The sequence below is a fragment of the Coffea arabica genome, chromosome 11c, assembly GCF_036785885.1.
Source record: "Coffea arabica cultivar ET-39 chromosome 11c, Coffea Arabica ET-39 HiFi, whole genome shotgun sequence".
In the NCBI taxonomy this organism is placed as follows: domain Eukaryota; kingdom Viridiplantae; phylum Streptophyta; class Magnoliopsida; order Gentianales; family Rubiaceae; genus Coffea; species Coffea arabica.
This window is the reverse complement of record NC_092330.1, coordinates 421,671-435,439: the sequence shown is the minus strand read 5'-3', so window position 1 is coordinate 435,439 and position 13,769 is coordinate 421,671. Positions and strand designations below refer to the sequence as shown.

Here is a 13,769-nt window from a genome sequence, read left to right as displayed (position 1 = left end):
CCTTCGATGCGGACAAACAAACAAATATGTTGAAAGAATCCAGGGCCGTAACCTGTGGATATTTCTGACAAGCGTGTATCAAATAATAGTGTGATTATTGAGCAACTGATGACCCGTTTCAAAGCAGAATATACCGTATGTTTATACGTAGTCCGGTAAGATTAAAGAAGCCTGGTATATCTTCATACTATTTGTACATTTAGTATAGAGTGAGTAGGAATAGAAGTAGAATAATAGAGTAGGATCACAAGGCAAACGAGGAAAGCTATCAAGCTGACAGGAAGGGGAAAAAAAAATCCCACTCTGATTTTCGGCTCGTTTGCAGATGGAGGGTTAGCAAGGACGGTGCTTCTTGAAAGTGATTATGTACAAACGGAACCCATATGGCCTAATTATTACACCATAAATCAACAAAATGGTAAGATGTGGCTGTATTAGAATATAGACATTTTAGGGAGATTTCGGACTCGGTGATGAGAGGTTCAAAAGGCTAAGTTTATGTAAATTAGAATATTTTGGTTTGCACATAAAAGTTTTAATAAATAATAGCTTAACCTATGAAATATTAAACAATTTTTAGCTATCCCTTCCGCCTTCCCGCTTCATAAATCCCACCCCTTCCTTGCTTAAAAATTAAAAAAATATATATAATTTTAGCAACCGTTTACTGGTACAGGCTTGCCTTACCCAAAAAAAATAAATAAATTATAAAACATGTCGTATTAAATTGTAATCGATTTAAAACCAAATTATACTAGATTTTAAACCCTGCACTTGCATGGGTTGACATAGTTTATAGCAATTATGAAAAAAATTTAATACTTGTCTAGTATAGAGTGTTTAAACCCTACATCCTGCTTATCTTGCAAGTCCATATTGATTCCACCATAATTGATTAACTAAGGCAGAATTTAAAAAAGAAATAAAGAAGGCGTAGCAAGGAATGAACTAATTAACTAAATTAATGTAAATTGGAAGAGCGTACACGTGCGTTGTACATTCCCATGATCTTTTTGGTACAAAATTAAACCTACGTTAAAAAAAAAAAATCCACCAAATAAAGTAATTAAGAAGGCATGGGAAAGAGTAAGATTTTATCATGCATTCATATGGTCAACAAAACAACACGCAAAAGCATTGTGTTCTCAAAGATCATCTTGTACACCTGAAAAACCTAAAAAGGTCAGCAAAAATTTTTAAAACCCATAGTACTCTACAAGTTACAAAACTGATGTATCAAAAGAATCACTAAATCAGGAGGCATAAAGTTTCTCACAAAACCTGTAGATGAACCAAATAATATTTGAAATGATTGACATCATTACTGACTAATACATTTTATTACGGCAGGATAGCATCTCAAATTTAATAAGATTTTCGATTTTGTCAATAAGGATTATTTTATATTTGAATTTTGTCAATAAAAGGTTTATCTATTCATGATAAACAAGAAAGATAATGTTGCATAAAAAAGGTAAATTCTCTTATAAAATAAGATAAATTCTAATTATAGAAGAAGATAAAAATTGGAGAGTATGAAAAGATAAATTTAAAAAGATAAGGGAAGATAAAAATTGGAGATTATAAAGAGAAAAATTTAAAAGATGAGGTGATTCTTTTTTAAACGTAGGTTTTTAAAATGTATGTGATTAAGTGGATAAGATATGTCTATCTTGAAAGTTTAGAAAAAGACGACCTTATTAATACTAACCAATTAAATAAGACAACTCAAGAGAAAACTTGACCCATAAATATTGTTCAAGTAGCGTGAATATCTGTGCTACGTGCGATACTGACATTATTGAAAAAAAATAAAAAGTGGGGGTTGGTGAATCAAAAAAATTAATTAAAAAAGCATACCAACCTAATTAAAATGTAAGATTTGTCTAGCTATAGGTCGAAGTATAATAAAATGTGTGCAGCATCATTCAAAAACTGCCTACCTCCATTTTCTTGAGAACTAAGAGTATGCGAAATTCAAAATTAGTGTATTTTTTACATAGTTTATAAATAGTATTATAAAAAATACATATGCATAAAAAAATTCTACTTTCCTTTGCAATTCTCTAAGATAAGAAGGATCACAATAAAATACGAATCGTGCATGTCTGTCTTGTAAATTAAGATGCAGGTTACCATAGAAATCTCCGATTTGTATATTACTATTTCACCTGTTTGAAAAGGAAAGGTCATATATAGTACAGAACAATATGTTGAAGTTAAAGGTACGTGAAATTAATTACGTAACAATAGTGTCGACCACGTCATTACAATGCATAAACACTGTTTTTGTAAAATGACCTTCACATGGCTGTCTGCAATTTTTGCATAGCTCATAGAATATGTTTTCTATGTCAATGCTCTGAATGTAATCAAGTATTTGGAAATATTTAACCTAGTAAGAATGAAAGAAGATATAGGTTATGATTATGAATTGAAAAATTTGTTCAGTAATTAATTAAAGTGGAGTAATTTTAATATAGGCATGATTTTGAATTTAGGCGCCGTTGAAGTATTTGTAGGTGGGATTCGTCCATGGTAAAAGTATGATAGGTAGCGTTTTTTTCTTATTATATTTGGTTTTTGTGGATGACAAATTAGAATAAAATGAGTTAGCGATTGTCAATTTTTGTGAATAATTATGAAAGCAAGATACGTCATATATGTAGAATTGTGGGAATTATAGAAATTGCAATTCAAATGGACTCCTTAATTTTTGATATGTGATTTTCATAGTGATGAATTCCTTATCAGTTAGTTTTACTATTAGTTGTGTGATATAGTGTCAGATGTGATTTTCGATATATTGAAGTTAAAGGTACATGAAATTAATTATGTAACAATAGTGTCGACCACGTCATTACAATACATACATACTATTTTTGCAAAATGACCGTCACATGGTTGTCCACAATTTTTGCATAGCTCATAGAACATGTTTTCTATGTTAATGCTCTGAACGTAATCAAGTATTTGAAAATATTAGTAAGAATGAAAGAAGATATAGGTTATGATTATGAATTGAAAAATTTGTTCAGTAATTAATTAAAGTGGAGTAATTTTAATAAAGGCATGATTTTGAATTTAGGCGCCGTTGAAGTATTTGTAGGTGGGATTCGTCCATGGTGAGGGTATGATAGGTAGCGTTTTTTTCTTATTATATTTGGTTTTTGTGGATGACAAATTAGAATAAAATGAGTTAGCGATTGTCAATTTTTGTGAATAATTATGAAAGCAAGATACGTCATATATGTAGAATTGTGGGAATTATAGAAATTGCAATTCAAATGGACTCCTTAATTTTTGATATGTGATTTTCATAGTGATGAATTCCTTATCAGTTAGTTTTACTATTAGTTGTGTGATAAAGTGTCAGATGTGATTTTCGATATATTGAAGTTAAAGGTACATGAAATTAATTATGTAACAATAGTGTCGACCACGTCATTACAATACATACATACTATTTTTGCAAAATGACCGTCACATGGTTGTCCACAATTTTTGCATAGCTCATAGAACATGTTTTCTATGTTAATGCTCTGAACGTAATCAAGTATTTGAAAATATTAGTAAGAATGAAAGAAGATATAGGTTATGATTATGAATTGAACAATTTGTTCAGTAATTAATTAAAGTGGAGTAATTTTAATATAGGCATGATTTTGAATTTAGGCGCCGTTGAAGTATTTGTAAGTGGGATTCGTCCATGTTGAGGGTATGACAGGTAGCGTTTTTTTCTTATTATATTTGGTTTTTGTGGATGACAAATTAGAATAAAATGAGTTAGCGATTGTCAATTTTTGTGAATAATTATGAAAGCAAGATACGTCATATATGTAGAATTGTGGGAATTATAGAAATTGCAATTCAAATGGACTCCTTAATTTTTGATATGTGATTTTTATAGTGGTGGATTCCTTATCAGTAAGTTGTTACTATTAGTTGTGTGATAAAGTGTCAGATGTGATTTGTAATTTGCAAACGTATTTGGTATTTAACGGTGGGAATGAACTGAAATACTGAATGGTTTGGTCATTAATTAATGAATGGTTGGTTGGGTGAATATTAATTAAAGTGGTACGTTGCATGAAGACGGTGGGGCGTAGTAGGGAAACAGCAGACGAGGTGGAGTAGGATTAGGAGTCCTCCTGTGTCATTAGATTGGACGGCTTTTGCATTTCTATCCATCCTACTGCCACCACAACTCTAACAGGTCCAGTGTTGTTGTTCAATAGCAATACCTGGGACTTGGTGTTGGGTCTCTCCAAGTCCAGGCAGACTGGGACTGGGACTGGGACTGGGAGTCTTCTTCTTCTTCATCAGGTGGTTTGGTCTTCGCTGGTCCTTTAGTATAGCATTCAACGGTGCACCAAAAAATTCGCTTGGTTGGTTGGTGGGTGGGTGGGATCCCTCAATTCCAGGTTGGATTTTGTTTCTCCCGAGATTCATTCTCCTTCACGAATCACAACTAGTATAGGGTTACCCTTGTGAGGTTGAGTTTTAATTACTTACCAATTCTTTTCTGTCTCTTCTTCTTATTTAGTAATTACTTGCCTGGATGGTAGCAGGTATTGTCGCCGTCTGCCGCAATATATATCTACTAATTCCGACTCCCTGGGATTCTGGTCTAATCTTACCTACCCATTGAAAAGATTCAGAATCGCCAGAGGAGTCGGGAAACAACACAGGAGGGACATGGCCTCTCAGGATCATCATGATGATGACGGTACTGATGATGCCTCAGCCACCTCGGCGGCGGCGGCGGCGGTCAACCCATCCATAGAACAAGTTTTCAAGAACATTGAGGTTCCTCCGTGGCGGAAGCAGATCACCTTCAGGTCCGTCTTCACCAGCGCCGTTCTCAGCTTTGTCTTCAACGTCGTCGTCTGCAAACTCAACCTCACCACCGGTGTCATCCCTTCCCTCAACGTCGCAGCTGGTTTGTTGGGTTTTGGTTTCGTCAAGTTCTACACCACCCTCGTCCAAAAATGGGGCATGTTGAAGCAGCCCTTCACCAGACAGGAGAACACCGTCATCCAGACCTGTGTCGTCGCATCCTCTGGCATTGCTTTTAGCAGTATGTATACGCATATGCACGTATCCCCATTCTCATATGTTCGTTAGTTTTTTTTTAATTAAAAAAAAAGAAAAAGAAATCAGCAACCTGTTTATAAATTGGATAGTGTGAAAATTATGCATTTTTGGAGCAGTGCGAATGAATGAATGAATGTTACTCAGGTGGAACTGCAAGTTATATGTTGGCTATGAGTTCGAGGGTGGCTGCTCAAGCAGATGTTGGAAATGCCCCGATCAACGTCATGAAACTCGAACTTGGATGGATTTATGGATTCCTCTTTGCTGTCAGTTTTATTGGGCTCTTCTCAATAGTGCCCCTCAGAAAGGTGATCATTGATTAAATTACACACACACACACACACACAGTCCTTGCATATTATGTCATTATTAATTTGGTTTCTCCAACTTATACACATGTAATTAATTAAATTAAATAGGAGTAATATTGACTACCGTACTGCATCTTCACCTTTGACCAGATGATGATTATGAAGTACAAATTGACATACCCCAGCGGCACTGCAACCGCATTCCTCATCAACAGCTTCCACACTCCCAAAGGAGCAAAGTTGGCTGTGTATGTGATATCTATCCTATGCTCCCATATACTACTATATACTACAAAACGAACTCTTTTCTTTCTTTTTTGACCCTGACCCAACTGTTTTCTCGATTTATTTGTGAAAAAGTACCAAGATGACCGTATATATTATCAGCCACAGGTTGCCTATGTTTTCAACACCAAAACATAGATTAGGCACATATTGAACTAACTAACTGTCTGACAATTACTTTTTAAATCAATTTGTGTACAAGCTTACGTAGTATATATACTAACCTTTCGAATTATTTGTTTACGTAGATGAACATTACGACTATTCTTTCTTCTGACGCAGGAAACAAGTTAGAGCTCTTTTCTACTCCTTCGGTGGTAGCTTCTTCTTTGCATTCTTTCAATGGTTTTTTGCAGCGGGTGATGGTTGTGGATTCAGTAGCTTCCCTACCTTCGGTCTAAGCGCCTTCAAGAAGAGGTAGTCTTCTCTTCTTTGCATGTTCCACCTATTTTAACTTTAGAATTTTAGTATTTGCATGAGTTTCAAGAAGAGGTAGTGTCGCATTACTTTAGAGAGGTTTCTATTTGCCATTAAGTCATTTATCTAGTAGTTAAGGTTGATATTCTAAAATTAGAGCTTTGGGGTTTAAATCTCATTTTCTTTCTCTTTGTCCCTGCTTCTTAAATCGCACCACTTCTTGTTTAATTTTTTTTTTAAAAATGAGAGAGATTTCTATTTTATTCTAAGGTCTTATCTAGTTCTTATATTCAATGGAGTTGACACTTTTTTTTTTGTTATTTTCCCTTTAACTATGAAGAATTGGCATTTCCCTTTTTTTTAATCTCTTTCAATTTTCCTTAAATAATACCTAAGAGTATGTCTAAGCCAATAGACAAATAAACATGTTTTAAATAAGATAGCATTGTTTTGAAATTATGTTTGTAAAGATTTCATCTTTATGTTGGATGCTCGATCGCCATATGATGATATAAGGATTAAGAGAGAGAAGTTTGTTAGGCTTATATATATATATATATAATTTCTCATCCATTTCAGTTGGTGTTGGGATGATTTGATTGATACATAGAGTTTTACTGATATCAACTTCAGGTTTTATTTTGATTTCTCATCCGTTTACGTGGGTGCTGGGATGATTTGCCCATACATGGTCAACATTTCACTGCTAGTTGGAGCCGTTCTCTCTTGGGGGATAATGTGGCCATTGATTGAGCAAAAGAAAGGCAGCTGGTACAGTGCCGATCTAAAGCCAACCAGTCTTCATGGAATCCAAGGATATAGGGTATGATCGTCACGATACAAATTCTTCTCCTTTTTTTTTTCCCATTAATACTTTTCCTTTATTCGAGAATATGCATGTCAGGGTAAGTTGATCCACATATACTACTTGGTAGAACTAGTTATGTCGGGCAGCCTGAATATCTTGCAGTATATATTTACCTTAATCTCGAGTGTTGTTTTACCCCTTATTATTTTCATTATAAATTTTCTATGAATTCAGGTATTCTTGGGCATTGCTACCATGCTTGGAGATGGTCTCTTTCATGTGGTATACATGGTCGTCGTGACGACCGCAAGCTTCCTGGCTCGGAAGAGGTCGGGTCCAAAAGATTCATCAACAGTTAAACCGGACGAAGATGATGAATCATCTGATTCACAGCTTGCAAACTACGACGAGAAGCGACGGAGAGAATATTTCTTGAAGGACCAAATCCCAAATTCTGGAGCCGCAGTAGGTTATGTTGTTCTGGCAGTACTGTCTATGATAGTGGTACCCATAATCTTCCAAGGACGACTGAAATGGTATCACATATTGGTGGCATATCTGATTGCTCCTGTTCTGGCCTTCTGCAATGCCTATGGCTGCGGTCTCACCGACTGGTCGCTTGCCTCCAACTACGGCAAAATCGCCATCCTCGTCTTCAGTTCTTGGGTTGGTCTTGATCACGGTGGAGTTGTTGCTGGGCTTGCTGCCTGCGGTGTCATGATGAATATTGTGTCAACAGCTTCGGATCTGATGCAGGATTTCAAGACGGGCTATTTGACGCTTGCATCGCCCCTCACCATGTTTTTAAGTCAAGTCATTGGTACTGCAATGGGCTGTCTGATGACCCCTGCCGTTTTCTGGTTCTTCTACAAGGCGTATCCCCTCGGCGATCCCGATGGAGCTTATCCTGCACCTTATGGCTTGATGTACCGTGGGATCGCACTTCTTGGAGTCGAGGGTTTCTCTTCCCTTCCTAAGAATTGCCTGAAATTGTCCATCATGTGCTTTTTCGCTGCCATTGCCCTCAACATCTTGACCGAGGTCTTGAAGCACACCGAGAAGAAATGGAGGATCTACAGGTTCATTCCGATTCCCATGTGCATGGCCATCCCATTCTACCTCGGAGGATACTTTGCAATCGACATGTGCGTGGGAAGCTTGATTCTCTTTGTGTGGGAGTGGAACAAAAAACAGCAGGCCAAAGTATTTGGACCGGCTGTGGCATCCGGCTTGATTTGCGGGGAGTCTTTGTGGTCAGTTCCTGCAGCTATACTTGCTTTGGCAGGTGTCAACGCTCCTATTTGCATGAAATTTGCCTCTGCTTCTGCCGCCTGAACCCTGATCAATTGGCGACAACTACTTACTACTCTAGATGAATTTGGTCAAGTTGTACATAGTTTTTCTTTTTTCTCGTCCCCATTCCTTTTAATTTCTAGGTTTCCTTGCTGGGCAAGGAGATAAGTTGAAGTTACTTTTTACTAGCTAGCTTTGGAAGCTTTATTGACTGTGAAGAGCAGTATACATTCATCTAACTATTAGCGTTATTGGTGACATAATTCAAGCAGAAATTGATGTTTAGATATGGTTTATTTCCACTCTTTTCCACATGATTTCTTAAGTTAATGTCAATAAATTCCATCGGATTCTCCTCGGCCCTTGAATTTTCTTGAATCCTGTCACATGAAAATCGTTGAAACCACAAATTGGAGAACCAAATTGACCATAGAGCTCCAAAAAAAAAGGGTTACATATCACAGGAATCTGAACCAAAACACCGGACATGGTGCCTTTGCCGTTGCCTATCGTGAATCTTTCCCTCTCTATGTCCTTTCAATTGCGGGGTCTCTCTAATTGGTTTTGTTAAATTGTGGAGGCGCTCCATTTAGTTTGAAGGAAAATAACTTCAGTAAGTGGTGGACTAGGTACGTTGTTTTCCATCCTTTTGAAGTAAAATATTTTCCTCAGAAATTATTGTCCTCTGAGTTCAAGGATTTATGCAGAAGTTTACCTCATTTCTGCCAGGCATGGTTGGCCTTCCTACAAACATCTCCCCTAGAAGACATCCCAATGCCAACTCCATAATCAGTAGAACCCAGAAGAAGTTCTGGAGCTCTATACCATAATGTTACAACTCGGCTTGCTAGAGGCCACTTTGGTTTAGGCCGATAGAAGTTAGCAAGTCCAAAATCTGCGATTTGAAGCATTCTATCTTTATCGATTAGCAAGTTAGATGCTTTAACGTCCCTATGGCAATGCTGTAGACCTGAGAGCAGCTGCTGCAGCATGTAACTCTTGACCTGCATCAAGAAATATTTAAGTGCCCAATTTCATGAACAAGATATTCTTAATTCTCTTAAGGAAGAATGAATATATCCCACTATCCCAGTCCTGTCATATTCTGTTTCACATTCTGTTTGTGTACTAGTAACTTTTTGACGAGTAATAGTCATTCATTTTTTCTGTAATACAAATTTTTTCAGAACCATGCCTTGTAAATTTTCCAAGTAATATACTGGGAGAACGTTCACTTTAAATATTAAAGTTGTTTATATGGCTCTAAATGCAGATTATCCGACCTGTGGCTCTGGAAGCCTTCCTTCGGGACGAGATATGATTCTGGTCAAGTCTGACTGCATGAAATCAAAGACCAAATAAAGACTATACTATATTCTTGAAGTGGCCAATCCTTCAAGCTTAATAACATTAGGGTTTGATGGTTTCTCTTGCCATAAACTTCACACTCTCTGGTTCTGATGTATCGAAACGGATCTTTTCTAGGGCAACTATTTTTCCAGTGTCCCTATCTAGAGCTTTATACATGTGCATAGGCCAAACAAAGGAAAAACGTTATTCATGATCTTTTCTGCTCCTTCATAGCAATTTTGTAAACAATCATCCATCACCTTCAAAGATGAATGGGTAGATGTGAACAGACCTTGTACTGTAGTACACTTTGTTTCTATTAGAAAATCATGCTTGAAGAAATATAAAATTAAAATATAGCCACACTCAAATGTCCAGGAACTAGAAAGTAACACAGTAATGCCATTTTACTTGAAGAGGACAAAAGTTAGCAACTTTACATGTAAAAGACAGCACTGTATAATAAATGAAGCTTATATTGAAGAAAAACGCCATTTTAGTCTTGATTCTTGAACAAATGAAACTCAACTTCCATATTTTATTTTTCTCTGCTATACTGACCTTTGCAAGTTTATCATAAGAATCAGCACTCTATGGAACCAAGACAGCAAGGACATCTCTAGGAATGTTATCAACAAGCCATTTAGGCCATCCTTCAATGAAATCATCACCAGAAATCTGCTTAATACTAATCCTCGGCGAAATATTCCCACCATGATCACCTTCTTTCTCACCTTCTCTACTGATTTTTCTATCTTCTCCACCCTCCATTTATCCCAACAGCCACCTTCTCAACATTGTCTTGAGGCCTCGAATCCCTCTTCAAATCCTTAATATGCGCTACTTTTGAACCAACAACAATAACTTTCTGTTCGCGCCACTATTGCCAAAATAACTTCAGTAAGCGGACTAGGTAAGTTGTTTTCTATCCTTTTGAAGTAAACTATTTTCCTCAGAACTAGGTAACATATCTAATACACTAACCAGTCAACTACATCTAAAGGTTTTAGCAGGCCAGTAGCTTTTTCTTCAAGGATTATAGCATGCAGTCAATACAAAGCCAGAAAAGACCAATCAAAAACTAGATACAAACCAAGGGTAGACTCAGCTATTTATACCAATTTAACCCGATAATTAAACAGTGACAACATATAAGTCACAGCACAATTAACAATAACATGACAAGATTAAGACGAATTCAAGCTTCTAATTGTTCATTACGAGAACGCCTGCCAGATCTTCAGGTGTGATGATTTCAACAGTCAAACAGAAAGGCACCGAAATAAACAAAACATGGTAGGAAAACTCTCTAAAAAAGGACAGTAGAGCTTTTTGTCTCTAATTAAGAAAAGTGTTGTACCAAACAAGAAGAAAAATACCAAACCTTCTCAAGTGTCATGCATATCTCTGTGAACTCACCAGGAGCTATCCTTTTTGTAGATGCAAGTTTGGTTAACTCTGCAAATCTCTGAACTATCAATAAATACATATAAGCCCTAATAACATTAATCTTCAATCATGTACTATAAAAGTTAGGAACGAAAACCTTAGGAGCTCTCATCCACCATCGCAGAGAAGAGTCAAATAGCTTATATGAGCTTCTCTATCATCAATAAAAAAGCTTTGAGGTATAACAACCTATAAATCAATAGTCCATACAGATGGCCTAGTGGCAGATGAACAAGGCTACTTTTTTTTGCCGAAACGTTAAGTGATTTTATAGATGATAAACCTTTACAGATTCAAGTAAAGACTTGAGAAAACTTTACAACCAGTGTATCCTAACACTGAGGAATCCAAAATTCCTGATCTTTGATGAATTCTAGCGCTTGCGCGCTAATCCAGTGACTTATATGGTTAATATTCCTATGTACTAAACAAAATGAGCACATGTGAAACAAGGACTTAAGGCTATATATATCCTCCATCAGAGTTGCCATTCGCATTTCCTGAGGTTTCCTTTGCTGAATGAGATTGTACGTTAGCTTGTTCTGGATTTGCACTTCAATCCCTTCCATTTTTTGGACAGCAGCTTTACACATCAGTAGTTTGATGGCTGTTAGTTCGTCCATTACCTGGTGACCAGAGCTTCTTTCCTGTGAAGTCCATCCTCTTATCATGTTTTGATTGTCCACTGAAACAGTGACGCCTATCCCAACTTGAGGAGTGTCTTTACTCTTTGTTGTAGCAAATCTTAATCTCAGGGTGCTTTCAAATTCTTCCTGATGCTGGGGGGATTCCGTCTGCTCCCTTGTTTCTTCTGTACTCGTGCTTGAGGTCTTTGTCAATGCTTCTTCATATTCCAGCCATTCCTCATGAGCTGTCTGTATTGTTTTCATAGGTGAGTGCTGCTTGACATTGAATTCCTTCTCATTTCTACTTTTCCAGATTTGCCAAAGGATGTTAGCTGTTAGGGAGATATGTTTGCTACCCTCGCTTCTAGTGCTAGCTTCCATCATTGTAGTCCACCACCTACTGAAACATTCCTGCTGGTCTTGTATTCCTTCCCACTGAATTGGTGACATTTTCCACACTAGTTTGGCATGGTTGCAGTTAAGCAAGGCATGCTCTATCATCTCACCTTGCTCACCACAGATTCTGCATATTGGATCACCTTGTTTGGTTCTATCATAGATGAGTTGTCTTACTGGTAACACCTGGTTCAGGCATTTCCACAAGAAAATCTTCACCTTATGCTTGGTGTTCAGTTTCCAAAGGTGCTTCCAGCTTTTCTTACTAATCGAGCTCCAGCTTGTTCCAATTGTCTCCGTGTCTTCCTGCTCCCGTTCCATCTGGCCTTTAGATTGTATACTATAAGCTGATCTCACTGTATAATTCCCATTCAAACTATGAATCCAGTAGTTGCTGTCCTTTCTATTGGCCAGGCATATGGGAATGCTTAGTATCATCTTTGCGTCCTTGGGGCAAAAGTTTCTGAATATCAGATTTTTATTCCATCTATTCTGGATGATCAGCTCCTCTACTTTAACCAGATTACATCCCTGTAGTTTCTGTGTGGTAACCTTTCCCTGATGGTTATCTGGCATCCAGCTATCCTCCCAAATATAGGTATTCTTTCCATTTCCTATCCTTCTCCTTGTTCCTTGCTCTATCAATTGCCTTGCTCCCATTAGACCCTTCCAAATCCAGGATGCGTTCCTAGCTACTTTGCACTTGAGAAGCGATTCTTTAGGATGGTATTTGTCATTGAGCACTTTGCTAACCAGCAGATTTGGCTGTGTGAGTAGCCTCCATACTTGCTTTCCCAATAGCGCTGTGTTGAATGCCTCTAAATCTAGGAATCCCAATCCTCCATCCTTCCTGTCCATTGATATTTTACTCCAAGATCTCCAATGCATCTTGTTCCTTCCATTTGCCTCTCCCCACCAATAGTTTGCCACTACAGCATTAATCTCTTTGCATATCTTCTTTGGCATTTTGAAGCATGACATCGTATATGTTGGCATTGCCATTGCTACTGATTTGAGCATCACCTCTTTACCTGCCACACTTAACAACTTGTTTTTCCATTTCTTCAATCTTTGCTGGATGTTGTCTTTAATGTAGCCAAATAGTTGCTATTTCGATCTTGTGATCACCATTGGGAGTCCCAGATACTTGCCTTGGTTGACCTTCTGAATATTTCCAAGTGCTTGGCAGACTTCCATCTTCGCTTCCTGCTCCAAATTCGTGCTGAATATGACTGAAGATTTTTCTAAGTTGATTAGCTGGCCAGTGCCTCTTTCATACACTTGGAGTATCCGTCTCAATTCTGATGCATTCTGGTAGTCAGCTTTGCAAAATATCAAAGAGTCATCTGCAAAAAACAAGTGAGTTAGTCTAGGTCCTTGTCGACTGATCCTCATGCCTTCAATTCTTTGTTCAGCTGCTGCCTTCTGGAGGAGATTGGTGAAGCCTTCTGAGCAAAGCAGGAATAGATAGGGTGACAGTGGATCTCCCTGTCTAATTCCCCTCTGGGGTAACACACATTCCTTCACCTCTCCATTGATCATGAAAGAATAGGAAACAGATGAGATGCATTCCATGATCCAGCTTCTCCATTTGTCATTGAATCCCATCTTTTGCATTACAGCTTCCAGGAATCTCCATTCTATCCTGTCATAAGCTTTTGACATGTCTAATTTCACAGCCATAAAACCATTTTTCCCAAGCCTTTTGTTTTTGAGATAATGTAGAAACTTATGGGA

At 37.4% G+C, this 13,769-nt stretch overlaps 2 protein-coding genes across 2 annotated transcripts; one reads left to right on the top strand and one right to left on the bottom strand.

Annotated features, from left to right (window-relative positions):
• Positions 1–4,100: 4,100 nt before the first annotated feature.
• Positions 4,101–8,500, top strand: LOC113716579 (probable metal-nicotianamine transporter YSL7). The gene is made up of 7 exons (XM_027240970.2): positions 4,101–4,424; positions 4,572–5,080; positions 5,242–5,405; positions 5,559–5,656; positions 5,976–6,110; positions 6,744–6,933; positions 7,153–8,500. The coding sequence occupies exons 2-7, from the start codon at positions 4,699–4,701 to the stop codon at positions 8,251–8,253; spliced, it is 2,070 nt and encodes a 689-aa protein (XP_027096771.1). The 5' UTR covers positions 4,101–4,424; positions 4,572–4,698; the 3' UTR covers positions 8,254–8,500.
• A 427-nt stretch (positions 8,501–8,927) lies between these two features.
• LOC140016835 (probable serine/threonine-protein kinase At1g54610) lies at positions 8,928–10,332 on the bottom strand. The gene is made up of 3 exons (XM_072070844.1): positions 10,162–10,332; positions 9,495–9,548; positions 8,928–9,215 (listed from the first exon to the last, which is right to left on the bottom strand). Exons 1-3 carry the CDS (start codon positions 10,330–10,332, stop codon positions 8,928–8,930), a joined length of 513 nt encoding a protein of 170 aa, XP_071926945.1.
• Positions 10,333–13,769: the final 3,437 nt, after the last annotated feature.

What these genes read in the sequence shown, in the direction of transcription:
- LOC113716579 (XM_027240970.2), top strand. Translation starts at nt 4,699, where the DNA reads ATGGCCTCTCAGGATCATCATGATGATGACGGTACTGATGATGCCTCA. An exon ending in CTCTGGCATTGCTTTTAGCA is followed by an intron (nt 5,081 to 5,241) that starts GTATGTATACGC and finishes AATGTTACTCAG; the next exon opens with GTGGAACTGCAAGTTATATG. An exon ending in CTAAGCGCCTTCAAGAAGAG is followed by an intron (nt 6,111 to 6,743) that starts GTAGTCTTCTCT and finishes TATCAACTTCAG; the next exon opens with GTTTTATTTTGATTTCTCAT.
- LOC140016835 (XM_072070844.1), bottom strand. Translation starts at nt 10,332, where the DNA reads ATGGAGGGTGGAGAAGATAGAAAAATCAGTAGAGAAGGTGAGAAAGAA. An exon ending in GAGATGTCCTTGCTGTCTTG is followed by an intron (nt 9,549 to 10,161) that starts GTTCCATAGAGT and finishes GATTTCATGCAG; the next exon opens with TCAGACTTGACCAGAATCAT. An exon ending in GAAGGCTTCCAGAGCCACAG is followed by an intron (nt 9,216 to 9,494) that starts GTCGGATAATCT and finishes TTCTTGATGCAG; the next exon opens with GTCAAGAGTTACATGCTGCA.